The sequence below is a fragment of the Pleurodeles waltl genome, chromosome 3_1 (genome assembly GCF_031143425.1).
Source record: "Pleurodeles waltl isolate 20211129_DDA chromosome 3_1, aPleWal1.hap1.20221129, whole genome shotgun sequence".
Classification (NCBI taxonomy): Eukaryota; Metazoa; Chordata; class Amphibia; order Caudata; family Salamandridae; genus Pleurodeles; species Pleurodeles waltl.
Window position 1 is genome coordinate 1,432,859,319 of NC_090440.1, and position 13,529 is coordinate 1,432,872,847.

At 45.8% G+C, this 13,529-nt stretch overlaps 1 protein-coding gene across 5 annotated transcripts in view; it reads right to left on the bottom strand.

Moving 5' to 3' along the window:
- The window catches only part of SIK3 (SIK family kinase 3), a 585,214-nt gene that overhangs the window by 30,260 nt on the left and 541,425 nt on the right, over nt 1–13,529 (bottom strand). For 3 of the 5 annotated variants that reach the window (XM_069224965.1, XM_069224969.1, XM_069224964.1), the window contains exons 16-21: nt 10,623–10,779; nt 8,989–9,111; nt 8,012–8,112; nt 7,288–7,397; nt 3,504–3,852; nt 739–1,619 (exon numbers count right to left, since the gene is read on the bottom strand). In XM_069224965.1, coding sequence (XP_069081066.1) covers nt 739–1,619; nt 3,504–3,852; nt 7,288–7,397; nt 8,012–8,112; nt 8,989–9,111; nt 10,623–10,779 — 1,721 coding nt within the window. The remainder of the gene's footprint in view (nt 1–738; nt 1,620–3,503; nt 3,853–7,287; nt 7,398–8,011; nt 8,113–8,988; nt 9,112–10,622; nt 10,780–13,529) is intronic. The other 2 variants (XM_069224967.1, XM_069224966.1) reach the window with 1 other exon arrangement.

The following is a 13,529-nucleotide window of genomic DNA, read 5'->3' on the forward strand; positions in this document are numbered from 1 at the left end:
GGCCAGAGATGACTTGGGCCTGGCGAGGATTCAGCACCACAGGTCTGGTTACCACTTTATGTCAGTTCCTCTGAGGCCGCTAAACAAAAAATCACAATAATGGGAACAAATATTTTCTTTAACCAATCCTAAATCTGTTGGCCAAGCCCTCTCATTAGAAAATAAAATATTTTTGTCATTACCGTTTTATTTCTCAAAGTTGCCATGTAATTTCAAACATCCCAGTTGTTACAAAATATACCTAAAAACACCCAGTAGAGACCTAGGAGAGACTGCGGATTATTCCTTCATTGCAGAGGCCTAGTCAGTGTCTCCAGATCTTTACCTGCTGGTCACTGGTACCGAAGGTCGATTTTCAAAGGGGGTTCTGATGCTTTTAACAGTGCTCAAACTCTAAACTTCCTATTACCTGCCTCACAGTGGCCATAAAGCAGCCATCTATTTATTCATCTTACCAGAGCAGCCTTTACTATATGTATAGCAAGGGCGCTCAATCGGTTTCCATCGCTTCTCTGGGGTCACGTCTTTTCCTACCATCCATTTGCAGCTATGAAGGTCTAAGGGCTTTCTTTGATCATCTTCTCAGCGGCCTCGGACGTTACCATCTATAATGGATGTTTTCAACCTCAAAGACCTTTGCAGACCCCTGCATTTCCTCCCGCTAACATCATGCAACATTCGTCTGGGTACCAACTGTAGCAAAATTAACCCCTTTACATGACACTATCTTCAACTTACCTCTGCTGGGCGTTTTATTTCTACCAAAACCAGGGACAGGTGAATGTCTGTAATGATGCGCTGAAGAGTCCTGACCATGAGGCGTTGTCCTACGCAAGGATTCAGGGTCCCCGTGCCCACTGGCACTATGCAGCCGCGGGCTTTCATGGCAGCCTTTGGTCATTGTGCACAAAGTCTCCGGCTCATTGTCAAAGCTGTCCCTGCCCCCGTCGCTCGAACTCTCCTCCTCCATGCTTTCTGAATGGGCGAGGGGCGGCTGGTGAACATACCGATGTGCTGGTGTGGGTGACTGCTGCTGCAGACACTCTTGGGCTCGGATCTGCAGCAGGTGCTGAGGGCTGGTGTGGTGGTGAGGGTAGGAGTCAGCGTTCTGATAAGGCAACGACAAGCTCTGAAGTTCAGACAGGTTCTGGCCCACTGTCCCAGAATCCCCTTGGTTCATTTGCCTGACTAGTTCGTTAAACTCCTGCTGCTGCTGCTGCTGCTGCTGCTGCTGCTGGCGCTGCTTGATCAACTGTGCAAACTCCACTTGCGGCAGCCGCACATCCGCGTGCCCCGTCAGAGAGTGCCGGGGCGACAGGAGTCCCTGCAGCATGTGTGGCACTTGCTGCTGCTGCTGCTGCTGGTGACGCATGTAGTCCCCGGGGGTTGGGGAGAGGAGTGCCTGCTGCAGTGCTGAGGTGGGGTAATTCTGCTGGGCGCCCTGAGAAAAACTGGGGAATTGGTCCAGTTGTGGGACTTTCAGGGCCTGTGTCTGGACATACGGCACCCCTGGGGCAGGGCTGTAGTTTGTGGGGGAGGCTCTTGGCTGCTCGGAGAAGAGGTGGGGGTGAAGGTGGGCCTGCTCGTAGTTCGCAGGGGGAAACCTGCTCATATTCAAGCTGCAAAGAAGCAAAGACGATGTTACTGCAGTTATGATGTCAACTGTCCCCCTGTTTGCACCCTCACACAGCATACTGAGGCTGGGGTTCGTGTGGTGTGGCTAGCTCCCCTCAGTTAGCATACATTAGAGAAGTTGATCATCACACACACACACACACTATCATGAAAGCATACAAGAAACACAGACATGCCATTTAAAGAACAGCTACTTTGATCCCAACTCAACACGCTACTACCCACGAACACAGGAGGATTTATGTCACTGCTGATTAAAAATGTTATGTACCTGCATTTATGGTTAGCCAATACCGGGAATCTTTTGCAATTCTACATGGCAGTATTATTCCGAGTATTAGAACAAGGAATTATTCAAGAATATTCAGCTCCGAAAGATGAAATGCTGGATAACCTCCAGTCAGCACAGTCACACTAAGCAAGGGGCAAGGTTGCTATGGTGTAACAACACACACAGACTTCTACAACATACACAGAATGGATTAATGGAGTTATGCTGCCAATGATCCCACACTCCGCACTCTCGCAGGGATGGTGCCAGTGAGTGTCCAGCCATTAAGGTGAAAATCCGAAAAAGAAGAAAGCCTGCCTGAGGACACGAGGCCGACAAAACTTCATTTTGAAAAAAGGCCACAGAGACAATATAGCTTTTCCATGAAACGGAGTTATTTAGTGAAAAGGGTATTTCAGGACTGGGATTGAATCCCGGGTCGAAGCAGAATTGGAAATACCTTTACAATTCCTATTATGATAGAAAATGTTGGAATAAATAGTCAATTTAAAAAAAGAAAACGGGTCAGAAAGGTCTTGTTTTTTTTTTTTTTTTTTACATCCAACGCAACCCGGTAGTGAAAAAAAGGACAATGACACAGGGAACAAAAAAGGAGAAAGCGAGGTGAAGGTAAGGGGTCTAGAGGAGGTGCGAAATACAATACAATGTAAAGAAGAACAAAAAAAACACTAAGAAGGGCATTCAACTGATGGACTTCGTCAGCCCAGTGAAGGCCAAACTGGGTAGAAATGTTTTTCCAAACGGGCTCGACAAAAAGATGTGTCAGAAATCCATTGAATTCACATACAACCTTCCAGTCCTCTCACATTAAGCACGCGCTGTGCAAGAGAAAGGGGGCTCTGGGAGCTATGTTACTCAAGGGAACCATACCACGGATACAGTGTAGAAGAAACAAATATTCGAGTGGCAGTTAGCGTCTTCACACTCAATGCGCACACTCAAACCATGCAAGGGAGGAGGCTGCTGGGCTTCTAGCGCTACACTGCCTGACCGCTCTATCACATCCACTACTTCGTTGTAACCCTACAAAGCACGGGAAGTACACTAAAGTGAACGGAAACAGGTAATATGGTAAGGTAAACAATGCAAAGGTAACATAATAATATATTTACCATGCCCATGTAGTGGATGAATATAATTGTAGGTTGCGGTTAATAACCTTGATTGTCATACACCTTCACTCAACAATGAGTTCAAATTAGCCTGTGGGTCTTGGTACAGTCTGCATTTGGCACTGGTAACACTAGTACTCAGCCCCCCCATGTATCGGTAACACACTGCACTCATTAACAAGTTCACACTCACCAGTGGGCTCTTATGCTTCGTAATCGTGACACTCAACAACAGACATCCGCATTGTAATTAGTAACGAGCCCGCCCTCACCAGGGACCAGCTACGCTAGGTAAAGTCATCTGTCACCTGTGAACCTCCACAGTGAGGCCAGTAATGAGCATGCACGCACCTGTGACTTCTCCATTCGATAATGATGGCACTTACCTGGACATCCACATTACAGTCAGTCACTAGCTCAGCACTCAAGCGTGTCCTTCTACTTACATTAATCGTGACACTCACCTGTGGGCCTCCGCACTGTCCGCACTCAGCTGCTTGGACAGTGGTTTGTGTGTATAGCTGGTCATGGATGCCATCAGGTTGGCGCGATGCTGCATCTGGATCTGGTTGGCACATGGGTTGATGGGCATGCCCCTGGGGTGGGCAGCCATGCCCTGGACTGGGGCCCCTTGCAGCACATTGTTCCCCATCAAGTCTGTTGGTTCTTGCACCTGGATGGTGACCTGCGTGACTTGAGGTGTCTGCTTCTGGAGGCTCATGCGTGGCAATGGAGGAGGGGAGCTGGTGCCCGACTGCTGGAAGATGGCCGTGTGTGAGGGTATGGCCTGATACTGCGACGGAGAGGCTGCACCTGCAAAGGAATGCTCTTCTTTTAGACAAGCAGTTTAGACGCCTTCTGGATGGTGTTTCTAGTGCTAACTATAAGAACACCAGCTACAAACTAGGCAGGGTGGGTCCAGGCGGAAGCTCTATTCTACTTTGCAGATTCATTTTGATTCATTCCAGCTGCTGCATGGACGGATATTCATACCGGTACATATAACCTACAGGAGCAGTTGTGCGTGAAGATGCAGAGGGAATACACCCCTCATTGCTTCTACTTTGTGTGTCTCTCACTGTGGCTGTCTTGATCCACCTCACTGTCTCTACAGCAAACCGCTGTGTCTCAATCTCTCACTGTTTAGAGACAGAGTGTAAGAGCAACTACGTCTCTGTGAATCTCTTTCCGATTTGTTGTTAGTCTTATCCTGTCATTTACCCCTCTTCCTCTCACTATTTAAGTTTTTTTTATCACTCCTCTCCTTCAGCCTTCCATTCCCAAGTGAGCAGCAACTCGCCAATTGGCTGGTGAAAGCCTCAACAAAAGTGACAGAGGGCAGTAGCTGTGGCAGGGCTAACAGACTGATTGAGTTTCCAGCAAGAAGTCAGAGACTGACCACTCGGAGTGTAGTGAGTCGATTTCTCGTGGCATAAGTTGCTTAGTTACATGATGTAGTGACCTTCTTGAACTGTTAGATCCCGGAGCCCTTCCGTCAGACTCGTGGGTTATCCTGGACGCCAGACTACAGTACAAGGATTATTTTGCCCAACACACATCCTAGATAACAAAGAAGCCCGGGAGCTAGAACATCTTTTCCATTATTAGACCTGTCACGCGTTTTGCCCTCTGGCTTTGAAATCTCAAAGCCACCGTGCTGTGAAAAGTATCGAGAGAGGAGACTCAGAGCAGAATAAGACAATGGCTTGTCTGGAAAAATGATTCCACCAGTAAGAGAGCCGACACCAAGAGCGGAATTAAATAAAGATTCATACTGGTCTACAGCTTCACTGTCATTTATAGTTTTACATGTTTTTCTGAAGGGTCCCTGCTGTCAGGCGAGCGCTCTTCAAAGGAAACCCCACAACCCTTAGCTTTTCATAAAAGGACCAAAAATGATCCCATTTAGATTCTACCTTGTAGGCGCCAAGCCCCGTGATCCCCACCCAAATACTTCTGGCATGGCTTACTTCCCCTCATTATAGGAACTGTTCATAATCGCTAATCCTGATTTTGACCCAGGAAATGTTCAGATGGTGATAAATTAGCAGATCTAGGACCTTATACAAGATCCTCTTATTTTTATAGTATTTAACAGTATGTTTCACTTTTTTCTATACTCTAGTTCCTCGGTCTCCCTCCACCCCCACAATTTATCTCCTTTTCCCCCTTTATCCCCACACCTCCAGTTGATTCACTATGCTGTTATGTGTTTTGTTCTTCATAGTGCTGGTAAAGAGACATATAACCTGTTGCACAACTATACTTTCACATCTATCACTGTTCTCTTTGAACCACCTTAATGCTAATTTGAGGAAGAGAAGGCTTATGAAAACATCAAATTAAAAAAAACACAAATAAATGGTGGGCTGCTTTGTCACTGTAGAGGTTGATAGAGGCTTCATCAGCCGAGAATAGATGCAGGTCACTCTCCTACTTGAGATGACTACCGCAAGGAAATTCGCTTATCACTTAAAGTGTTTCGGTCAGCATGAAAGGAGCCATGAGTGATTTCCAAACATTTTTACTTATTTCCCACAGGAGGACAATGTCCTTAAAAGAGAAGATTTTCCCAATAATTCTTGCACAAGATCTTTTATATAAAATGAGGGATCAGTTTTACTGGGACCTCCTTATTCTGTAATGTGACACCAATGGCAGGTGCACTCAAAGTAAACATAATGAAGATCTGAGAAGGTCTGGTACAGAAGGAATGGACGTGACCGGTTCTAGATTCATAATGTGTCCCCAAAACAGAATCTTTTTCATCTTCTGAAGCATATAACTGAGTTGATAAGTATATTAGTGCCATGAAGTCTACTGGTGTACGTGTTCTTTGAAAACGAATGCAATCAATTACGAGTTTCTGATGTAAGCATAGTTAACTGAACTCTAGAATCTCATAAGCCAGGCTGTTCTAGAGATTTCTAACTCTGTGCCTGGACAACAAACATGGAAGACCTTCATAAGGGAGAAAAACGCTCATGGACTTCTGTGGGTCTGGTACCATGTCTGTCTGGATCACGAGACTGCAAAAACTGACAGTCTTAGATGTCCTAAATGACCAAAGCCTGCTTTTGAATTACAAGGAGCAAAACCCCGGAGCAAGGAGCCACCCGAGCTTGCCACAGACGTTGCCCCCAGGTCCAAGGGAGCTGCCTACTGTCATTTGTCAACTTACATGGAATCAACCATAGGAACACAGAGACAAAGCTGGACAACAAGGATCTTCAGCCCAAAAGCCAGAGTAGAGGAACTGAGAGCAAAACCTCGATCATAGGAAGGGACTTCCTTACTCCAAAAATGGCTGCAATGAACCACTGGATTTGATACATAAGTTTCAACTCTTGCAATCAAGTGGTATATTTAACTAGTATGTCAAATCATACACCATGACTAAAAGATTCCACAGACAGGAAGCTGAACAGCAGGAAAAGAAAGCCCATGAAGCCATACATCCAACTGAGGAGAGGAAGGTACTATTGGCCTTCATTATGAGCGGTCCAGTAAAATGGCCGGATTTCACTCACGTCTCCCCCACCCCCCCATTACCAATACCGCCAGCTACAAGTAATTAGAGGTGGTTCAAATCTGGCCCAATAAATAGTGGAACTGAAGGGTCCACTATGAAATGTGAAATTACCTAGGAACTGGCACCGCGGATTCCCTAATATTCCACAGTATTTTCACAGAGATTTTCGCTGTATTTAGCAGTCAAAATCTCCGGGTATAGGTAAAGAGCTCTGCTGCGTACCTGCCTATTTCATAATGCTGATGAGGCTGGTAACTGCTGTTGCTGGACCCATCAGAATCAAGAGGCCACTAGTAAGGGGGGCCGCTGTACTATAACTCTTAAAGACCACACAACAGCAGAGAGCAACAATGAAAGCCTAATTGTATACTTTGAGGAAATTAAAGTAAGAGAGTAACAAGAGAGATCATCTCCAATTCCAAATCTAAACCCTAAAAAAACTCTGCTCCTCTGGCAGGAACCGAGCTTTCTTAAATTAGGCAACACTGGATGGCTATGGTATGCATTTTTAGTGCCAAAATATCCTGTGTGGAAGAACATTTTATGCTCTATGACGTAAATATAAATAATTACAACTAGCAGTTCACCAAGAGGAAGACGGAGGCCTGCTGCATATTCGCATTTAGCTGTGCTAACGTAAAACCTGACGAAGTCAACGGTGTAGCGTGTGGCAAGGGACATACTAGAAGGTGACCTGTGGAGTCTTACGTACTCACCGTGATTCTGAAGCATGGTGCTGGTGACAGGGGGAGGACTGTTATTGGGTTGGCGAAAGAGGTGATTGCTGGGATGGGTTGGAGGTGGACTGGATGGCTGGATTCGTAACCTATATGGGGAAAAACAAAGAAACAGCTGTAGGTTTCAGCATGGCAAGGGCTAACATGTACTTGTAAAGGACTGGCAGATGCTTGGTACAGGCCCCCCGTGCCAAAACAGTGTTTGTTAATTCATTGCCGGGCAATACAAAATTGAGCCACAAATAAAAAAAACTGGAAAAGGGCAGCACTTTCACTAAAACGTGGTTTATGAACGTCCACGCAGAATGCACATCGTTACTTGCAGATCAGTGACAGCTTTGATGAATGAGGGTAAGGAGGAAGGGAGTTGAGCAAAATGAAAAGGACTGAAGGCAAGTATGTCAGTGACATGCTGGATGGGACGAGCAACTTAGGACAGAGCCTTTCATTGCCGGGAGCCGGTCCGCAGTGCTGGTCTGAACATGTGTAAAAGTAACTGCTGGCGAGATCCCTGAATTTTGGGATTTGACTCAATGAGCCAGTTTGAGATATTATGCGTCATGACTAGACGATGGCAACATACTGTCAGTGTATATGAAGTGGTAGGGCCAGCTCGGGCAGAGCCCTGGGAGTTGCACCGGCAGAGCGGCCCTTACCCATACAACATCTTACTAAAGACTTACTGCACTTGCCACTGGGTTACCTCTGTAGCTGGTGAGTAAGGAGAGCTGGCTGGTTTTCACAAGCTTGTCCCATCGCCTGCGGCTGAAGGGGAGGTGAAGGCTGTGCTGGTCGGATACAGTCCTGATTTGAGAAAGAGCAAAGAGTTACTGAACCAGGCATTCTCAGAGAAACCTTAAGTATAGCCATAAAAAGCAAACAGCCCCTCCCTCGAGGCTGAGGGATTCCAGTTAACACTGCACAACGGCATGAAGTGCTACTACTGTTTTGAAGTGAGCCAGCCATGAGGTGGTACACAAATAGTCACAGAGTCAAGAGAGAAAGACGGGGAGGAGATACGAAATAGGTGTGAGAAGATTCAGAGATCGAAGTGACACAAATCAGTGAAGGTAGGTAAATAAGCTAGAGGGAGAGTGGGGAGAAAGCCAAAGGAGGAGTTGTGATGTATACCACAGATAATGAAAATAATGATTGACATTAGAAATGGCAATTCGGAGTCGCCTGCCAGAGAGAAATAATTGAGTAACCATGGGACAAAAGTGGCTGAGCTTAGGCCAGGGCACAGATCCGAATACCAACCAGTTTGAACAGACCTCAATGTAGGGCGTCTTCTTCGTGGCACTCAATGTCCAGCTGAATATGGAATGACCAGGGACGAGGCAACTAAACAGTAAATAGTGGCAGCAGCCTGTGAGGGGTTGGGGTACTTCATTTTTATTTAAAAATGCAGGGGAGGAGGAGTCTCTGCGTAATGGCCACAACTGGAGCCTGTCAGCATCCTGTAGGTATTACATCTTCATTTAAAGGCACGGGGAAGGACCAGATGTCTTGTGATGCCTACGCATAAAACTATAGTGTCGGACGGCTCTAACATGATGTCACAGCTTCCCTCAGTGAAGAAGGGGCTGAAGAATACTCTCAGTTAGGGTCATACATTTATCTTCAGCCTTTTAGGATTCTGGGATACAACCCCTTCACTAAAGCTTCAGGGGAGAATACCTGTATCTGCTGATGGAGGATTTGGTGCTGCTCCTGCTGGTAGAGTATGTGCTGCTGCTGAGTCTGCTCCAAAGTCCTCTCGTCAACCTGCACACCGTACATCTTTTGAAGTTGCTCATACTCCTGCAAAGGAGACCAGTGGAGACTGATGAATGTCCTCAGAGCAGTAGAACCACATAAGTGCTTCTCACCTAAGGAAACCCAAAGTTTCCACAACCACCAACAGCACAGACCCTATAGTCTACATTATTAAGACCAAGGAATATGCATTCGAGGATCTCCACCCTCCCTAAAGTCCATCCTCAATACCCTCAACAAAGACAGGCACAAGAGCCAAAGAACACCCTCCCTTCATCCTTCTGCCAAGCTCAACACAGCCACCAATAACACACCTTCTTCAAAGCATAAGAAGCGAGAAAACTCAATGCTGGGATCATCAATACCACCCCACCCATCATCCTCTCTTCGCACACACTTGTAGAAATCATAATGAGTTCACAAACAGGGAAACCAGGAATGCTTTCTCAAGCTACTCCTCAACATGGAGAAATATGAGGCACTTCACAAATGCTTCATAGGGACGCATACCCTAACTCTCCACATTCCAGAAGAGCCCTAGTAGTGCCTCCTGACTTTCTGGAGTCAGGAAAAAGCACAGATTCTCCACATTCAAAGAAATGTGCCACACCCCTTAACATGTGCTCTCTGAACGTCTGCCCATTCGCACTTTCCCTATCCCACTTTTCGGTCATGGATTTAGACCCAGCTAATTAAAAAATAAATACAAAAAAACACTCCATTGCTTCATAGTCCGGGATAAACTGCCCACCAACTCCTGATTTTCCTAAGCCAGGAATATCTCTCTTAACACCTCCCCTGAACGCTGAAGTTGGACAATCTAACACTCCCACTCTTCCTAACTGTGCATAGTCAAAATGTAGCACGGCATAATCAGGGACACTCCTGAGACTCAACTCTCCACTGACATACATCTCTCCACAGACACCCACAGTTCAGGATTACACCCCTTCAAACTGGCCTTGCAGGGCCACAGAACATTACCCTTCCTTCCCCACTGACACTTTACAACCAGAGAGAACATCCATCCAGACACTACATCAGACAGGACACACACCTATCAGCAGTCATTAAACAGAGATAACACACCTCCCTCCTAATGTGCTACAATCTGGCCAATCCAAATCATTTCACAGTTTGAAATGACCCATATGGATTAAAACCTCTATGATCCTCCTCTTCAGGCAGCAGTATCACTTATAGGGCTGGGATAGGAACCCCCAAGTGACACTCCTGAAACTCTCCAGTGCTTCTTATCTGTGGAGGGAGGGTTTATGAAGCAACTATTTAAAACAGTGGGCATCGGAAACCTGTACTGCAGCTCTGGAAGATACACACACCCAAACTGTTCATTACTGGGCGTAGCTGGTTGATGTGGCTGCATTTCAACAGTGCACACCAAGCCAACGTTTCATCTCTTCAATAAGCATGTACATCTGCTGTCCATTATCTGCTGCAACTGGCTGATGCATCTAATCAGATCCCCCTTTCCATGACCTATTGCAGCTGTTTGTTCTGTGCCTTGTCAATACACACCTACGTCAAAGGTTTCTCACCTGTTGCAGCTGCTTAATGCTGCTGCTGTTGCAGATCTTCTCCAGGTGAGCCTTAAAGGCCTGGATCGTGGCGGCTCCATCAGAGAATCGGCGGACAGGCGAGAAGCGCTCAGTGGGGAGGTGCAGGGTGTTTGAGTCCTTGTACACGGAGCTGAAACTCCAGAGAACACAGCACAATGGTATTCAGTAAGTGACACTAAACAAGAAAAAAGAGCAGGGGGACAGTCCTACCAACAGAAGGAGATGGAGCCAGGCCATAACTAGAGAATGAGAGAGAGAGCACAATCACGTACAGAAGGGAGAGCACAGCCATACACACAGAACGAGGGGAGCATGGTGTACAGCCCTGCCGTGAGATTATATAGCAGACTGCGCGTTCGATGTGGAGAATGCTCTTACTCATATCAACTGCTGATTTTCTTCAGTGAGAACCATTCGTCATATCCCCTGTGTCTCTTACTCCTAGTTATGTACTTACTCATACACATCCTGCTGTTTCCCAGAGTGGGAGTCCTACCTCCCTTGCACACACATTGCTAGCTCTCTACATTGAGGGTCTTCTGCACTGGCACACTGCTGGTTCCCTCAGCGAGGGTTCTTCCTTCACACTACGCTGTTCTCTGCAATGAGATCTTCCTCATATTCATACTGCTGGTTGTCTGCAGTGACAATCCTACTAATGCTCACAGTACTGGTCTTCTGTAGTGAAAAGCCTTACTCATACAATCTCTCTCTCTGCAATTATAGATCTTCCCACTAAAGATATTACTGATTCTTTGTAGAGAAGTTCTTCCACTTACATGCATGGCTTATTCTCTGCCATGAGCGACACACATTGCTGGTTCTCTGCAAAGAGAGCCCTCATCATACACACACACACACACACGGCAGGTTCATGCCAGATGTTTTCTAGAAAGTGTCTATATGGTGTATCAACACATTTCGCTGGTTCTGCTTTTCACTGTTATTGTGCCAAACCTTGGTCTTTATTGAATTCCATCTATTTGATTTTGATTGTCTTCTGAGATTAAATATGTAAGTTTGTGAAATTATGCTATAGTTTCATTGCACCCTATACGTCATGTAGTGACGACCCCCTCAATTAATTGAGCATGAGTCAAGATTTTTCAGCACTTATGGAACGACTGATAAAGGTGGAACACATACTAGAAAACATCCACGAAATGTGTGTTGACGCTTAACCGTCCACTGTTGTTTTACCTGAAAGGAGGAATCGAAAATGTGATTGATTTCTTCCTTATCATCGGGACTTTCCGCGAGCAACAGGGACCTTGATTTTAAATGTTCTGGATTAAATTGGTTAACTATAACCTGAACTTTGATGGGGTGCTTCTTTCTGAAGATATTAGGCTTTTAGTAAAAAAAAATATAGGGTTATTAAGTTGAATGGATTGTGTTGATAAAAATGATTTTTGTACTATAATTAAGATCGTAGCTTCTTTTTTAGTCTTTGACTGAAAGTTATAACTAAGGGCTTGATTTTTAATTGGTCGGACAGCCCATCGTACTGTAAACTATTAAATCGACCTGGTGGAGGGACTGCTTGCCAGTTTATACATGACTGCAAGGTGGTGGTCATTTATAAAGCACTGGCAGGAACAGCCTTCACAGAGTTTCCTGTCAGTGCATTATTCTGTTAGATATGGAGTACCATCAGCGGGATGAATCCCTGTACCAAATTGTTTCTGTCCTTATTCTTAAACAGAAAATCCTGAAACAGTATTGTCTTTTTGAAAATAAAACATGCACTGCTCCTCTCACCATAGGAATCTTCTTCCATGGCAAGGGGAGCATTTAGCAGTTTCAACTGCCCATTAACCCCTTCGCTGCCAGGCCTTATCCCCTTCAAGCTTTTTTTATTTTATTTTTTATTTTTTTGTAGCTATTTGGGGCAGTTCGCGCTTAGGCCCTCATAACTTTTTGTCCACATAAGCTATCCACTCCAAATTTGTGTCCTTTTTTTCCCCAACATCCTAGGGATTCTAGAGGTACCCAGAGTTTGTGGGTTCCCCTGGAGGAGACCAAGAAATTACCCAAAATACAGCGACAATTTAGTTTTTTTTTTTTTAAATGGGAAAAAAGGGCTGCAGAAGAAGGCTCGTTGTTTTTTCCCCTGAAAATTGCATCAACAAAGGGTTTGCGGTGCTAAAATCACCATCTTCCCAGCTTTCAGGAACGGCAGACTTGAATCAGAAAACCACATTTTTCAACACAATTTTGGCATTTTACTGGGACATACCCCATTTTTACTATTTTTTGTGCTTCCGGGGGCAGATCGTCCTAATTATAATAGGCCTAGGGGCAGAAAAGGCCTAAAAATATTTTGCTCCCCTGATGAGCAGCCCTTGTCCAAGGGGCTGCTCCCCTTATGCGCAAGTATATAAAACCAAAAAATTAAAATCCCTGGTGTCTAGTGGTTTAGGCCGATCTGCCTCCAAGGGGGGCAGAAATGGCCTAAAATAAATTTGCCCCCCCTCTCCCTCAGTGGAGCAAGCCTTGCCTAAAGGGTCGCTCCCCTTGCGTGAAATTGGCGCAAACAAAAAATCCCCGGTGCCTAGTGGCTGTGTCGGTTGTGGAAAGGGAAGGGCTTCCCCTTCCATCCCTGCCTTGGGGGGTTGGGAGGCTCCCTCCGAGCTCATGTGCGAGGACGCAATTGTTATGTCCTCGGCACAGGAGCACTGTGCCGGTGGATGCACCATTACGTCCCCAGCACAGAAGGAGTTCACACCAGTGTTTTTATGGCAGTGAAAACTGAATTGTCATCCTGGCCATCTAAATAGGTGAACGGAATGAAAGGTCAGGCTCCGACGGCCCTTACTCCATAGGGCAGTCTGAGAAGTTTGGCCATGGAGGAGACAAAATAGTCTTTGCTGCAGCTAAATTTGA